Source organism: Oncorhynchus clarkii, chromosome 26, assembly GCF_045791955.1.
Source record: "Oncorhynchus clarkii lewisi isolate Uvic-CL-2024 chromosome 26, UVic_Ocla_1.0, whole genome shotgun sequence".
In the NCBI taxonomy this organism is placed as follows: Eukaryota; Metazoa; Chordata; class Actinopteri; order Salmoniformes; family Salmonidae; genus Oncorhynchus; species Oncorhynchus clarkii.
The window spans coordinates 37,796,962-37,813,223 of record NC_092172.1 but is presented as its reverse complement, the minus strand read 5'-3'; the positions used below and the strand labels follow the sequence as shown (position 1 = coordinate 37,813,223).

At 47.8% G+C, this 16,262-nt stretch overlaps 1 protein-coding gene across 18 annotated transcripts in view; it reads left to right on the top strand.

Annotated features, from left to right (window-relative positions):
* The window catches only part of LOC139385228 (unconventional myosin-IXAa-like), a 158,953-nt gene that overhangs the window by 83,806 nt on the left and 58,885 nt on the right, over positions 1-16,262 (top strand). For 16 of the 18 annotated variants that reach the window (XM_071130352.1, XM_071130362.1, XM_071130360.1 and 13 more), the window contains 5 exons: positions 6,482-6,603; positions 7,718-7,859; positions 9,896-10,091; positions 13,138-13,257; positions 15,548-15,623. In XM_071130352.1, coding sequence (XP_070986453.1) covers positions 6,482-6,603; positions 7,718-7,859; positions 9,896-10,091; positions 13,138-13,257; positions 15,548-15,623 — 656 coding nt within the window. The remainder of the gene's footprint in view (positions 1-6,481; positions 6,604-7,717; positions 7,860-9,895; positions 10,092-13,137; positions 13,258-15,547; positions 15,624-16,262) is intronic. The other 2 variants (XM_071130359.1, XM_071130358.1) reach the window with 1 other exon arrangement.

Genomic DNA, 16,262 nt, shown 5'->3' with positions numbered 1-16,262 from the left:
CTACCGTTTATGGTGGTCATGTCCTTATCCACTACCGTTTATGGTGGTCATGTCCTTATCCCCTACCGTTTCTGGTGGTCATGTCCTTATCCCCTACCGTTTATGGTGGTCATGTCCTTATCCCCTACCGTTTATGGTGGTCATGTCCTTATCCCCTACCGTTTCTGGTGGTCATGTCCTTATCCACTACCGTTTATGGTGGTCATGTCCTTATCCACTACCGTTTCTGGTGGTCATGTCCTTATCCCCTACCGTTTCTGGTGGTCATGTCCTTATCTGCTACCGTTTATGGTGGTCATGTCCTTATCCCCTACCGTTTATGGTGGTCATGTCCTTATCCACTACCGTTTATGGTGGTCATGTGCTTATCCCCTACCGTTACTGGTGGTTGTAAATGTCCTTATCCACTACCTGGTGGTCATGTCCTTATCCCCTACCGTTTCTGGTGGTCATGTCCTTATCCCCTACCTGGTGGTCATGTCCTTATCCACTACCTGGTGGTCATGTCCTTATCCCCTACCGTTTCTGGTGGTCATGTCCTTATCCCCTACCTGGTGGTCATGTCCTTATCCCCTACCTGGTGGTCATGTCCTTATCCCCTACCGTTTCTGGTGGTCATGTCCTTATCCACTACCTGGTGGTCATGTCCTTATCCACTACCTGGTGGTCATGTCCTTATCCCCTACCTGGTGGTCATGTCCTTATCCACTACCTGGTGGTCATGTCCTTATCCCCTACCTGGTGGTCATGTCCTTATCCCCTACCTGGTGGTCATGTCCTTATCCCCTACCTGGTGGTCATGTCCTTATCCCCTACCTGGTGGTCATGTCCTTATCCCCTACCTGGTGGTCATGTCCTTATCCACTACCTGGTGGTCATGTCCTTATCCCCTACCTGGTGGTCATGTCCTTATCCACTACCTGGTGGTCATGTCCTTATCCCCTACCTGGTGGTCATGTCCTTATCCCCTACCTGGTGGTCATGTCCTTATCCCCTACCTGGTGGTCATGTCCTTATCCCCTACCTGGTGGTCATGTCCTTATCCACTACCGTTTCTGGTGGTCATGTCCTTATCCACTACCGTTTCTGGTGGTCATGTCCTTATCCACTACCGTTTCTGGTGGTCATGTCCTTATCCACTACAGTTTCTGGTGGTCATGTCCTTATCCACTACCTGGTGGTCATGTCCTTATCCCCTACCTGGTGGTCATGTCCTTATCCACTACCTGGTGGTCATGTCCTTATCCCCTACCTGGTGGTCATGTCCTTATCCACTACCTGGTGGTCATGTCCTTATCCCCTACCTGGTGGTCATGTCCTTATCCCCTACCTGGTGGTCATGTCCTTATCCCCTACCTGTTGGTCATGTCCTTATCCCCTACCTGGTGGTCATGTCCTTATCCCCTACCTGGTGGTCATGTCCTTATCCACTACCTGGTGGTCATGTCCTTATCCCCTACCTGGTGGTCATGTCCTTATCCCCTACCTGTTGGTCATGTCCTTATCCCCTACCTGGTGGTCATGTCCTTATCCCCTACCTGGTGGTCATGTCCTTATCCACTACCTGGTGGTCATGTCCTTATCCCCTACCTGGTGGTCATGTCCTTATCCACTACCTGGTGGTCATGTCCTTATCCACTACCTGGTGGTCATGTCCTTATCCACTACCTGGTGGTCATGTCCTTATCCCCTACCTGGTGGTCATGTCCTTATCCCCTACCTGGTGGTCATGTCCTTATCCCCTACCTGGTGGTCATGTCCTTATCCCCTACCTGGTGGTCATGTCCTTATCCACTACCTTTTAGAAAATAAATATTTTGATCTTATAAATGCAAATTCTTTAAAAAGAAATTGAGACATCCCAGGCATGCACATTCTCGTAGAGGCTTTGCTATAAGAGTGTGTGTGTGTGTGTGTGTGTGTGTGTGTGTGTGTGTGTGTGTGTGCGCGGCCTGAATTCCTCCAGAGAGCGGGTGGAGTGCGTCATTCAGCAGGCTGCAGCTTCTCACTCCCCAGTGACTGTCATATCAGCTAATAACTCCACACTCTAAGTGTTGGCAAACCATCAGACGTCTAAACCACTGCTGGCAACATAGAGCAGGACTGTCATTAGAGCAGTGTTTATGGTCCATTCACACTCAATGAACAGCATGGTGGCCTACTGTACTGTACACAGCCAGCTAGTATGGTGGTCTACTGTACTGTACACAGCCAGCTAGCAGGGTCAACAGTCTTCATACTGCTATTAGCTAACCACTATCGTGTTGATCATCTTGTCTCGTGTTGTTAGCATTGTTCAAGGGCTCGATGTCAGCAGATGGCAGGTTATTTGTGCTCATAGGAAATTGAATAAAGCAGGGGATTTATTTGCATATCTGGATTGTATTGTTGTGATAGCGTGACTGACCTGCACATCTAGTTGTAGGAAACCGAAGAGATGAGAGGCTGCATTGTGAAGGCCTAGTGGTGGCCCTAATAGATGACAGATCAACATGGAGACAATATCAAGGTGGCATCAAGGAGATTTTTTTCCCCCCATAAGTATTCTGTCTAAAGAGATATATTCAGCTAGCCTGTATTTGCATTTGCCAAGTCCTTTGAATATTGTTGGACTGAGCCGTTTCCTTTGTGTTGGGTAACTCTGACAGTGTGCGAGGGGAGGTGCTAGTTGCCCCTCAATGAAAGGAAGTGTGTGTGTGCGTGCGTGCGTGCGTGCCCCCTCCCCGTCGAGTTGGAACAAGCGACGGGGGGGACAAAGTGTACAGACGTCAGGTTGGCTCATCTCCAGCTACATCTGGCAGGCATGACATCACCATCATAAATCACTACACACTGGAGGGATTCTTGGAATCGTAAGGCACATCACACACTTGTGTATACACACACACACATGCTCTCACACACACACACACACATGCTCTTCTCACACACACGCTCTTCTCACACACACGCTCTTCTCACACACACACACACACTCACACATGCTCTCACACACACACACACACACACGCACACACACACACACGCACACAAGCGCTCATTATACAGTTAATGGTATGTGGTTTGGTATGTGTTTTTACCATTTTATAGAGATCTTGTAAATGTCATTTTCAGTTTTTTTCCATGTGCTACCAGGGTCCATTCAGGTTGTTGGATAGATCTAGGCTCACTGAAGGAGACGTGATGGAGTCAAGAGAGGGAAGCAGAATAGAGATGGAGGTTAACAGACAAACATAGCAGATGCTGTATGCACTATGACATTCAGTTACACATCAGCCTGAGCCTACCATATGGGAAATATCCACAACAACATTTTATAGGACCTTGTTCAGTGTTTGTGGTGTAAACACAATACATATATATGGTCCCTTTTTAGGCACAGATCTAGGATCAGCTCCCCTTTCCCAAATTCTAACCATGAACACTGTCAGCTTGTACAATGTTCATGACTGGCTAATATGAACATTTCTGTTAAGCATTGAAGGACTAAGCCGTTGGTTCATTCCATTCTTCTGCAGACTGGGATCATAAACCACCGTATTAGGTTATTGTTTCTGTGCCCATGCTGCCACCAATGAGGTTGGTTCTGGTATTTCCCCGTCGTTATTTGCGAGGGCAGAGGGATAACAGATTGACTGGTTTGTTCAGCTGACTGTGTGTGTTTTGGCTAATAGAGAGGAGGGGAAAGGAGGCGCCATTGATTTGATGAAACTCTCACTGGGATTATAGCCCTTTATCGCTCCGTTCTTTTCCCCAGCGAGTCAAGGAAACAACGTGCAGTAGGGGAGAAACACTGCAAAATGCTAAGAATGCTTTTCATATTATTAAACCACAAAGTGGTCCAGGCTGGCACAGCACAGCACGGTGGTCCAGGCTGGCACAGCACGGTGGTCCAGGCAGGCTCAGCACAGGGAAGGGTTGTGCTGTGTTCTAGCCTAACAGGAAAAAAAACACTACTACTGGAACACTGTTGTTTTGTTTGTTCAGGCCCAGTATAGACACTACTACTGGAACACTGTTGTTTTGTTTGTTCAGGCCCAGTATCGAAACTACTACTGGAACACTGTTGTTTTGTTTGTTCAGGCCCAGTATCGACACCACTACTGGAACACTGTTGTTTTGTTTGTTCAGGCCCAGTATCGAAACTACTACTGGAACACTGTTGTTTTGTTTGTTCAGGCCCAGTATCGAAACCACTACTGGAACACTGTTGTTTTGTTTGTTCAGGCCCAGTATCGACACTACTACTGGAACACTGTTGTTTTGTTTGTTCAGGCCCAGTATCGACACTACTACTGGAACACTGTTGTTTTGTTTGTTCAGGCCCAGTATCGACACTACTACTGGAACACTGTTGTTTTGTTTGTTCAGGCCCAGTATCGAAACTACTACTGGAACACTGTTGTTTTGTTTGTTCAGGCCCAGTATCGAAACCACTACTGGAACACTGTTGTTTTGTTTGTTCAGGCCCAGTATCGACACTACTACTGGAACACTGTTGTTTTGTTTGTTCAGGCCCAGTATCGAAACCACTACTGGAACACTGTTGTTTTGTTTGTTCAGGCCCAGTATCGACACCACTACTGGAACACTGTTGTTTTGTTTGTTCAGGCCCAGTATCGACACCACTACTGGAACACTGTTGTTTTGTTTGTTCAGGCCCAGTATCGAAACCACTACTGAAACACTGTTGTTTTGTTTGTTCAGGCCCAGTATCGACACTACTACTGGAACACTGTTGTTTTGTTTGTTCAGGCCCAGTATCGACACTACTACTGGAACACTGTTGTTTTGTTTGTTCAGGCCCAGTATCGACACCACTACTGGAACACTGTTGTTTTGTTTGTTCAGGCCCAGTATCGAAACTACTACTGGAACACTGTTGTTTTGTTTGTTCAGGCCCAGTATCGACACCACTACTGGAACACTGTTGTTTTGTTTGTTCAGGCCCAGTATCGACACCACTACTGGAACACTGTTGTTTTGTTTGTTCAGGCCCAGTATCGAAACCACTACTGGAACACTGTTGTTTTGTTTGTTCAGGCCCAGTATCGACACTACTACTGGAACACTGTTGTTTTGTTTGTTCAGGCCAAGATTCAGTGGAGGCTTCTGAGGGGAGGACGGCTCATAATAATGGCTGGAACAGAGAGAATGGAATGACATCAAACACATGGAAACCATGTTTTTGATGTATTTGATTGCATTCTACCTATTCCACTCCAGCCATTACCAAGAGCTCGTCCTCCCCAATTAAGGTGCCACCAACCTCCAGTGCCAAGAGTGAAGAAACACAGTTAGAGTACCGGCCACAATCTTGTTTTACCTGTCTTTGGGATGAAATGTGTGATGTAGGCTGGGAATGACGGTTATGTGATTGATGTTTGTCAGGGCTATCCCCTACTCCACTATCATATGCATAGTGTTCTGCCTCTGCAGTTATGGCAGACAACCCAAACCTCTGTAGAACTTAGACAGCATAGAAGAGGGATGTCCCATACAATGTTATGGGGCTCAGTGGTATTTAGTACGAGTTGATAAGATTCTTACTAGACTTACTAGGACCAAACCTTGAGTGTTGAACCATAGCATTGTGAGATCACATCTTCATGTTTCTATTTGTTCATCCCGGAAACCCTAGACCCAGTCTAATTCCCACACCGCCCCAACAGATGACGCGTTCTCTGTTGCACTCCACACTGCCCTTTCCCACCTGGACAAAAGGAACACATGTGAGAACGCTGTTCATTGACTACAGCTCAGTGTTCAATTAATCCATCAAATGGCCACCTGGACTATTTGTATTGACCCCCCCCCTTGTTTATTATCTATGCATAGTCATTTTACCCCTTTCCTACATGTTCAAATGACCTCGACTAACATGTACCCCCACACATTGACTCAGTACCCCCACACTTTGACTCGGTACCCCCACACTTTGACTCGGTACCCCCACACATTGACTCAGTACCCCCACACTTTGACTCGGTACCCCCGCACATTGACTCGGTACCCCCGCACATTGACTCGGTACCCCCGCACATTGACTCGGTACCCCCGCACATTGACTCGGTACCCCCGCACATTGACTCGGTACCCCCGCACATTGACTCGGTACCCCCGCACATTGACTCGGTACCCCCGCACATTGACTCGGTACCCCCGCACATTGACTCGGTACCCCCGCACATTGACTCGGTACCCCCGCACATTGACTCGGTACCCCCGCACATTGACTCGGTACCCCCGCACATTGACTCGGTACCCCCGCACATTGACTCGGTACCCCCGCACATTGACTCGGTACCCCCGCACATCGACTCGGTACCCCCTGTATATAGCCTCATTATTTTCATTTTACTTGATTAAACAAACATGTTTTCTTAACTGCATTGTTGGTTAAGGGCTTTTAAGTACGCATTTCACGGTAACCTGTTGTATTCCGCGCATGTGACAAATAACATTTGATTTGATTGTATAGGAGGAGTACAGGGCGGAGGGCATCAGCTGGCACAACATTGACTACATCGACAACACAGGCTGCATCAACCTCATCAGTAAGAAGCCCACTGCGCTGCTCCACCTGCTGGATGAGGAGTCCAAGTGAGTCCATTAGACCTCTCTCTCTCTCTCTCTCTCTCTCTCTCGCTCTCGCTCTCTGTCAGACCTGGGTCAAAATACGACCAGTGATTCCACTCCGTAAGACTGACTAGGTGATGTTATAGTGGAGAACAATGATACTCTGTAATGGGAGATATTCAGGTCGCATCATAATGCAGACCCTATGAAGTCTTAAAATATACATAACCTGATATCCTAACAGTCCTCGTCTGATGACAGACCATTTTAATAAGCATATTTGAATTAATTCATAAGCATGGCTGAAATTTGACATTTTTGTTTCAGTACAACATCCTGGTAATTCCCTCTCCATGTGCTGTAACTAAATGGTCTGCTTCTTCCTGATCTGGACACTGACACACTGAATTCCTCCCACTGGAAATAGCTGGAAATCGAGTCCCTGGCGCTCTGTGTTTTTCATAGCTCAAGTTCCCCTTAGCCTCCCCCTGTCCCACTCTTCCTGTCCTCTTCCTGTAAGCTGTTGGTTTACTGTGAACACTTCTGGCAGGGGACTGCTGTGCATCGTCTCTAAAGGCATGAGAGAAAGCAGGAGTTTATCGTCGTCCTCTGGCCAACCACATTCTCCCTATGGGGAGAGTTTGACTCTTAGGTGTAAATCTAGGATCAGCTCACCCTCCATTAATCCTTGCCTTAGCCATTATCGGGGGAAACCACCCGTAAGTCTTTGTGCTCCTGTATAATCAGAATCATTATTCAATAGGGACCAGAAGAGGGGAGCGGAATGAATAGGTGTCTGTCCGTCTGTCGGTGTTCCTGCTTGTGTCTCTGTGTTCCTGCTTGTGTCTCTGTGTTCCTGCTTGTGTTCCTGCTTGTGTCTCTGTGTTTCTGCTTGTGTCTCTGTGTTTCTGCTTGTGTCTCTGTGTTTCTGCTTGTGTCTCTGTGTTCCTGCTTGTGTTCCTGCGTGTGTCTCTGTGTTTCTGCGTGTGTCTCTGTGTTTCTGCGTGTGTCTCTGTGTTTCTGCGTGTGTCTCTGTGTTCCTGCGTGTGTCTCTGTGTTCCTGCGTGTGTCTCTGTGTCTGTATTATGATCACCCCTGAGACATGATGGCACCAACACCCCTGCCGTCCTTGTCCCAGCTTCCCCCAGGCCTCTAACCAGACTCTGCTGGACAAGTTCAAGCGGCAGCATGAGGGCAACGGCTACATTGAGTTCCCCGCCGTCATGGAGCCCGCCTTCATCATCCGCCACTACGCCGGCAAGGTCAAATACGGGGTCAAGGTCAGTGTCTGACTGTCTGGGTCAACAAGAGCTTCATGTGTGTGTCATAGCGTCCTAGCTTAAATCATTCCATTGAGTGGAATGGAAATGTCTGTAGGACAAACTACTGTTTACTCTGGCAGGTATACTCCTGGAAAGGACCATGTGAAAAGAGAACATCAGAGCCAGCATGGTTCAGGTTAGCACGGCAGTGTTAAGGATATAGGGGTCACCTCAGTGTGGGGGGGTTCAGGTTAGCACGGCAGTGTTAAGGATATAGGGGTCACCTCAGTGTGTGTGGGGGGGGGGGGTTCAGGTTAGCACGGCAGTGTTAAGGATATAGGGGTCACCTCAGTGTGGGGGGGTTCAGGTTAGCACGGCAGTGTTAAGGATATAGGGGTCACCTCAGTGTGAGGGGGGGGGGGGGGTTCAGGTTAGCACGGCAGTGTTAAGGATATAGGGGTCACCTCAGTGTGTGGGGGGGGGGGGGGGGGGGGGGTTCAGGTTAGCACGGCAGTGTTAAGGATATAGGGGTCACCTCAGTGTGGGGGGGGGGGGGGGGGGTTCAGGTTAGCACGGCAGTGTTAAGGATATAGGGGTCTCCTCAGTGTGGGGGGGGGGGGGGGGGGGGGGGGTTCAGGTTAGCACGGCAGTGTTAAGGATATAGGGGTCACCTCAGTGGGGGGGGTTCAGGTTAGCACGGCAGTGTTAAGGATATAGGGGTCACCTCAGTGTGGGGGGGGGGTTCAGGTTAGCACGGCAGTGTTAAGGATATAGGGGTCACCTCAGTGTGGGGGGGGGGGGGGGTTCAGGTTAGCACGGCAGTGTTAAGGATATAGGGGTCACCTCGGGGGGGGGGGTAATGGCCTGTAAAGACTTGCACATACCTGTACAGGATGATTTGTTAATCACTCTCCTGGCCCAGTTCCCTGCTGCAGAGTCCTATAACCCAGACCTCCGACTTGGCAACCAGGAATATGTCACACATTGTGCAGGTCTGGGCAGTTGTGTTTCGCTCAACTGGTTTCTGTGTCGTCTCCTGCGAACTACAAACGCTTCATTCTCTCTTGCACTCATTCAACCTGTTCATTTCCATGGGATTTACTATTGTTGTGTTTGGATGGAACAGAGTCCAAGTAACATTTCACGGCTTGGTTGGAACCACATTGGCAATATATGAGGCATCAATCAATATAATTACCCTGCGGAGAGGAGCATTAAGAAAGGTTTTAATTAGTGGTGTTGCAATCCAGTTCAAACCAAGTCCATCCTCTATGACATGGCTTCTTTAGGGACATGGTTTTGGAAACCTCAGGAGTTCTGCCATACAAGAAGCTGCCTACCTGTTCCAATGAAAGTCTCACTAGAGAGGAAATTAAAAGCTGAAAGATGTATTGAAGCTGAGCTTATGTGTACGTTAAACTGAGGGTGAACTGAGTGCAATGCTTAGCTCTTCTCTCGCTCTTTCTCTCACACGCACCCATACTCTCTCCCTTTCTCTGTCTCTCTCTCTCTTACACGTACACTCTCTCCCTTTCTCTGTCTCTCACTCTCACACGCATCCATGCTCTCTCCCTTTCTCTGTCTCTCTCCTCTCTCTCATCCATGCTCTCTCCCTTTCTCTGTCTCTCTCTCTCCTCTCTCTCTCACACACACACTCTCTCCCTTTCTCTCTCTCTCTCCTCTCTCACCCATACTCTCTCCCTTTCTCTCTCTCTCACCCATACTCTCTCCCTTTCTGTCTCTCTCCTCTCTCACCCATACTCTCTCCCTTTCTCTGTCTCTCTCTCTCCTCTCTCTCACACACACACTCTCTCCCTTTCTCTGTCTCTCTCTCCTCTCTCACCCATACTCTCTCCCTTTCTCTCTCTCTCACCCATACTCTCTCCCTTTCTGTCTCTCTCCTCTCTCACCCATACTCTCTCCCTTTCTCTGTCTCTCTCTCTCTCTTACACGTACACTCTCTCCCTTGTTCTCTTTCTCTCGCTCTCACTCTCACGCACACTCTCTTTTTTTTTATCTCTGTCTCTCTATCACACTCACGTATCCCCACACAGGACTTCCGGGAGAAGAATACGGACCATATGCGTCCGGACATCGTGGCCCTACTGAAGAGCAGCAAAAACGCCTTCATCTGTGGCCTGATGGGCATCGACCCCCCAGCCACCTTCCGCTGGGCTGTCCTCAGAGCCTTCTTCAGAGCCATGGTGGCCTTCAGGGAGTCTGGGAAGAGACACGTACACAGGAAGACTGGTGAGTGTGCTGCACACTGGGTCCTTTTCCCCCTTTAGGTTCCTGGGTCCTTTTCCCCCTTTAGGCTCCTGGGTCCTTTTCCCCCTTTAGGCTCCTGGGTCCTTTTCCCCCTTTAGGCTCCTGGGTCCTTTTCCCCCTTTAGGCTCCTGGGTCCTTTTCCCCCTTTAGGCTCCTGGGTCCTTTTCCCCCTTTAGGCTCCTGGGTCCTTTTCCCCCTTTAGGCTCCTGGGTCCTTTTCCCCCTTTAGGCTCCTGGGTCATTTTCCCCCTTTAGGCTCCTGGGTCCTTTTCCCCCTTTAGGCTCCTGGGTCCTTTTCCCCCTTTAGGCTCCTGGGTCCTTTTTTCCCCGTTAGGCTCCTGGGTCCTTTTCCCCCTTTAGGCTCCTGGGTCATTTTCCCCCTTTAGGCTCCTGGGTCATTTTCCCCCTTTAGGCTCCTGGGTCCTTTTCCCCCTTTAGGCTCCTGGGTCCTTTTCCCCCTTTAGGCTCCTGGGTCCTTTTTCCCCCTTTAGGCTCCTGGGTCCTTTTCCCCCTTTAGACTCCTGGGTCCTTTTCCCCCTTTAGGTTCCTGGGTCCTTTTTTTCCCCCCCTTTAGGCTCCTGGGTCCTTTTCCCCCTTTTAGGCTCCTTTTTAAAGGGAAATGTATATATATGTTTTACTTCATATTCATCCTCTCCAGCACTACCCAAACATCAACATATGTGAATATTGCACGTTTCCCCTCCTCTCAAGGACATTTTTTTTGAGGGAGAAATGATGCACCTCATTGCTGTGCATCATCGGATTTTAACCAGTTGGTTTGTTATTTTTAATCAAGCCTTAGTAGACAATTAGTAAGCAATTAGAAGGAAATGCTTACTCATAATTGGTTAAAATGATGCACACCAATGATGTCATTGGAGAAAAAAAGATATTGCAAAACATTTTTACTAAAAAAAACATAGAAACGCATCATTTTCACACGTGGTGTTGTAGATGATGAAGTTGAAACATTATGAAATGTCCCTTTAATTCAAGTACACCAGTCATAAGGCATACAGTAGTTATGTAGCTGTAAATTATGAGGCGTGTGTCTGTGCGTGTGGACCCCAGTGCAGCCAGGGCACATGCTGTGTCCCACACCCCCCTCTGTTTGTATCCTGTAGTGTATGTGCCTAGTGCTGGTAGTACTGTCCTGCATTCAGTAGCTAGCTCTGCTAGCTTCCACTCTATATGCCTGCCTTCTGTCCCTCAACCCTTTAGTCTACAGTGCTGCCTTCTGTCCCTCAACCCTTTAGTCTACAGTGGTGCCTTCTGTCCCTCAACCTTGTAGTCTACAGTGGTGCCTTCTGTCCCTCAACTCTTTAGTCTACAGTGGTGCCTTCTGTCCCTCAACCCTTTAGTCTACAGTGCTGCCTTCTGTCCCTCAACCCTTTAGTCTACAGTGGTGCCTTCTGTCCCTCAACCCTTTAGTCTACAGTGCTGCCTTCTGTCCCTCAACTCTTTAGTCTACAGTGGTGCCTTCTGTCCCTCAACCCTGTAGTCTACAGTGGTGCCTTCTGTCCCTCAACCCTTTAGTCTACAGTGGTGCCTTCTGTCCCTCAACCCTGTAGTCTACAGTGGTGCCTTCTGTCCCTCAACCCTTTAGTCTACAGTGGTGCCTTCTGTCCCTCAACCCTTTAGTCTACAGTGGTGCCTTCTGTCCCTCAACCCTTTAGTCTACAGTGGTGCCTTCTGTTCCTCAACCCTTTAGTCTACAGTGGTGCCTTCTGTCCCTCAACCCTGTAGTCTACAGTGCTGCCTTCTGTCCCTCAACCCTTTAGTCTACAGTGGTGCCTTCTGTCCCTCAACCCTGTAGTCTACAGTGGTGCCTTCTGTCCCTCAACCCTTTAGTCTACAGTGGTGCCTTCTGTCCCTCAACCCTTTAGTCTACAGTGGTGCCTTCTGTTCCTCAACCCTTTAGTCTACAGTGGTGCCTTCTGTCCCTCAACCCTTTAGTCTACAGTGGTGCCTTCTGTCCCTCAACTCTTTAGTCTACAGTGGTGCCTTCTGTCCCTCAACCCTTTAGTCTACAGTGGTGCCTTCTGTCCCTCAACTCTTTAGTCTACTGTGGTGCCTTCTGTCCCTCAACTCTTTAGTCTACAGTGGTGCCTTCTGTCCCTCAACCCTTTAGTCTACAGTGGTGCCTTCTGTCCCTCAACTCTTTAGTCTACAGTGGTGCCTTCTGTCCCTCAACCCTGTAGTCTACAGTGGTGCTTTCTGTTCCTCAACTCTTTAGTCTACAGTGGTGCCTTCTGTTCCTCAACTCTTTAGTCTACAGTGGTGCCTTCTGTCCCTCAACCCTTTACTCTACAGTGGTGCCTTCTGTCCCTCAACTCTTTAGTCTACAGTGGTGCCTTCTGTCCCTCAACTCTTTAGTCTACAGTGGTGCCTTCTGTCCCTCAACCCTGTAGTCTACAGTGCTGCTACTTCTTGTCTGCCTGCACTGAACATAGACACATTGACATTGTGATTCAGCCATATGAACTGTATACTCCTAGATAACCAAATATAGCCTTTTTGATTCCTAAACACACTTTGACATAGTGTAACTTCTAGCTTCCATGCTGACAAAGCAGTAAAGACATTGATTAATTTCCTTATGAGCGTCAATACCAACTGCAGGGGCCCCATACCAATTGACGGAAATGTGTGTCAGAAAAATGACTCAATGTTCAAATTCTTGATTACTCATTCAGAAATGCGCTCACTCCAAATGTAAATGTAACACTGTCAAAGGGGACATCACTGGTGACATCATGATCTCCTAAAGCTGACAGCGTGTGAAGGAGGGGAAATATCCTGCAGGTTAACTCTGTCACCGTTAGTCAAACTCACCCTCCTAGAACCACAACGGATCCCACCTCTGACCCCAACTGCAGTTTGAATGTAGTGTATATCCTCTCTCCTGAACGTCTGGCAGGTATCTCTCTTGTAGTCTGCTGCTCTTCATTCTTCCTGCTGTCTAATCTGTCTTTTCTCTCTTTCTTTTTTTGTTTGTTTTTTTCTTCTCTTTTGTTTTGCTTCCCAAGGGCATGATGCCGCTGCTCCCTGCGCAGTTTTGTGCAGTGTGGATAGTTTTAGCTTTCTGCATCACCCTGTGCATCAGAGAAGTTTAGAGATCCTGCAGAGGTGCAAAGAGGAGAAGTACAGTAAGACTGCATTTCCCACAATACCCCTCTCTCCTCACGTTCATGCAACTGTGAGGGGTAACCGTAGGGGTGAGGTAGACCAACAGCATCAGACCAGAGACATTTTAGTAAATAAACATTGTGATGGAGTTGAATTATAGCATTCTTTAGATATCATTTTTGTGAGGGGGAACTAATTTAAAATCCCAAGATCTCTTGTTTACTCTTCATTCAAATCATTAGTTTAGTTCCACAGCATTTGTCATCCACCTGTACTGTCTAGATATTTAGTAGGTGAACCAAGAAGGCATAATGTTTCTATTCATCCTTCCATTAAATTAGATGCTTGTTGGTCTCCTCTCCCCCTCCCCCAATCTCTGCATGCACCTGTATGTGTCTTAACAGCCAGTCTTGCATGTGATCTAGTATGTGCCTATGCTAGCCCCCCCCCCCCACACACACCTTCTCACTAACTCTGTGTTTGTGGGGCGACCCAGCACTGAACGGTCCTGTTAGCATGGTGACAGGCACTCTAACTTCCTGTTTAATCCAAGCTGTGGTCTGGGGTAAGACACAGTAACACCACTAGTCTCCACCACAGACACATGCAGTGTTGTTGCCCTGGTGGCCCTGGCCTGTTACCCTGCCCTGGTACCTGCTCAGGGGCGTAGATCAAGGGTCAACTGGTCCACCATGTCACTAGTCTGCACCCCCCCACAACACACAGACACACCTCTAAATGAAATATAGAGAACATCTAGCCTATCAGAGGGCATGGTTGTGCTATTGCCATATTGTTTTTTTATGCTTATCCTGTTACCATATTTCAATCATCTCAGATCTACTTGAAGTGCCCACAGGTAGGGTCTAGGGGCCGATCTGGACGGGTAGGGTCTAGGGGCCGATCTGGACGGGTAGGGTCTAGGGGCCGATCTGGACGGGTAGGGTCTAGGGGCCGATCTGGACGGGTAGGGTCTAGGGGCCGATCTGGACGGGTAGGGTCTAGGGGCCGATCTGGACGGGTAGGGTCTAGGGGCCGATCTGGACGGGTAGGGTGTCCATGTAAGGGATGGGGGTTGGGTTGGAGGGGTTTCCGTCCCTCCATCTCACCCTCATGTAAATCTAACTAACCTATTCACACACAAACCAATAATATCACTCTTCAAGTGTTCTAGAAAAAATACACAAGGTTGTTCAACATCAAGTCCACACCAAGCACAGTTTTTAAGAGCTTGTAGCCAACTGTTTTTTCTTCTCTTTTTACCCTTCAACAGCGCCGGATATAGCAGAACATACTGATGATACTGAAAACCAAATAGCATACAGCCTTGAACCGGTCTGAAATGAGTCGCTAGAATGTAGTTCACTTCAAATCACTTTCTAGATGCTCTGTTTTCTCTCACTGTGTGTGATTGGCAGAGGTTTCACGACTTGAAGATGGAATGTTGGTGTATGGATTACATCATCTCCTCTGCCAACTGTCATAAGCCAATCAGATTGAGGGAAACCGCACAGCTGCCAAAAACACAGCCGTCACAGTTATTGAAAAATGCTTTCCTGACAAAACCGGTTTGTTTTCTCCCATTGGAGGCCAACAATATCTCACTTAAATAGGTGCCTCTGAATTGAGTGTATGTATATTTTGTCTTCAGAGCTACAATGGTTCATTTAAACATGATCCAGAAGCACCCATTGTTCTTTTAAATGGAACAATTCAGCTCAATTATATTTGGCATGTTTGGATATTTGACCACAAAGTCATAGATTCTCCCCTCATGTATATCGTCATGCAATTCTTCATAGAATACCATCTTCTGAGAAAATAGATGTTTCTTGGAATATCAGGATGAATCATGGGTTTATATAAACATTTGGTTTTTGGGGAGTTAGAATCGTGGTTCTTAGTGTTGGACCTTCCCAATTATCAAAGGCATGTTTCCAATAACTGTCTTTAAGTGTTTGTCCATACAGTGAACTAAAACCTTTGTTAATCATTAGTCCAAACTAAACTGAGTAACGCTTCCTAAGTGGATCTTCCAGACTTCCATAATTCTCACAACCACGCTAACAGCCAAACTCACTGTTAACCGCCATTATTTTTAGCACTATATAACCCAATTTAAATCAGACATTTGGATACATGTAACTGTCATTATGACATCATTACAACCAGAAACAGCCCAGTTCTGTCCACTGAGTTAGAACTGGTATTGTCCTAGGGTCTAACATTGGTCTGGGTTTGGCCTGGTCCATCTTTGCGTGTCCTCTCACCTTGTTGTGTTCTCCTCCTTCCCTGTCTCTCCCGGCTCAGGTGTGGTCAGAAAGAGTCTACGAACACCGCTGTCGGACCTGCAGGGCAGCAACACGCTCAACGAGAAATCTCCACGGTAAGACCACCTGTGTACTGTACGGTGTATGCTGAGATATGTTGTAGCCTAGCGGTTAACAGCATTGGACCAATAACCAAAAGGTTGCTGGTTTGAATCCCTGAGCCGACTAGGTGAAAAATCTGTCTGTGCGCCCTTCTCCTGTAAGTCGCTCTGGATAAGAGTGTTTGCTAAATGACTAAAATGTTGATGATTCTGTACTAAGGAGCGTCATTGCTGAACACACTCCAGAGTTTCCAGGGCAGTGACGCTCCCCAGTACAGAAGAGGGGGGTTGTTTAATAATGACGCTCCCCAGTATAGAAGAGGGTTGTTTAATAATGACGCTCCCCAGTACAGAAGAGGGTTGTTTAATAATGACGCTCCCCAGTACAGAAGAGGAGGGTTGTTTAATAATGACGCTCCCCAGGACAGAAGAAGAGGGTTGTTTAATAATGACGCTCCCCAGTACAGAAGAAGAGGGTTGTTTAATAATGACGCTCCCCAGTACAGAAGAGGAGGGTTGTTTAATAATGACGCTCCCCAGTACAGAAGAGGAGGGTTGTTTAATAATGACGCTCCCCAGTACAGAAGAGGAGGGTTGTTTAGTAATGACGCTCCCCAGTACAGAAGAGGAGGGTTGTTTAATAATGACGCTCCC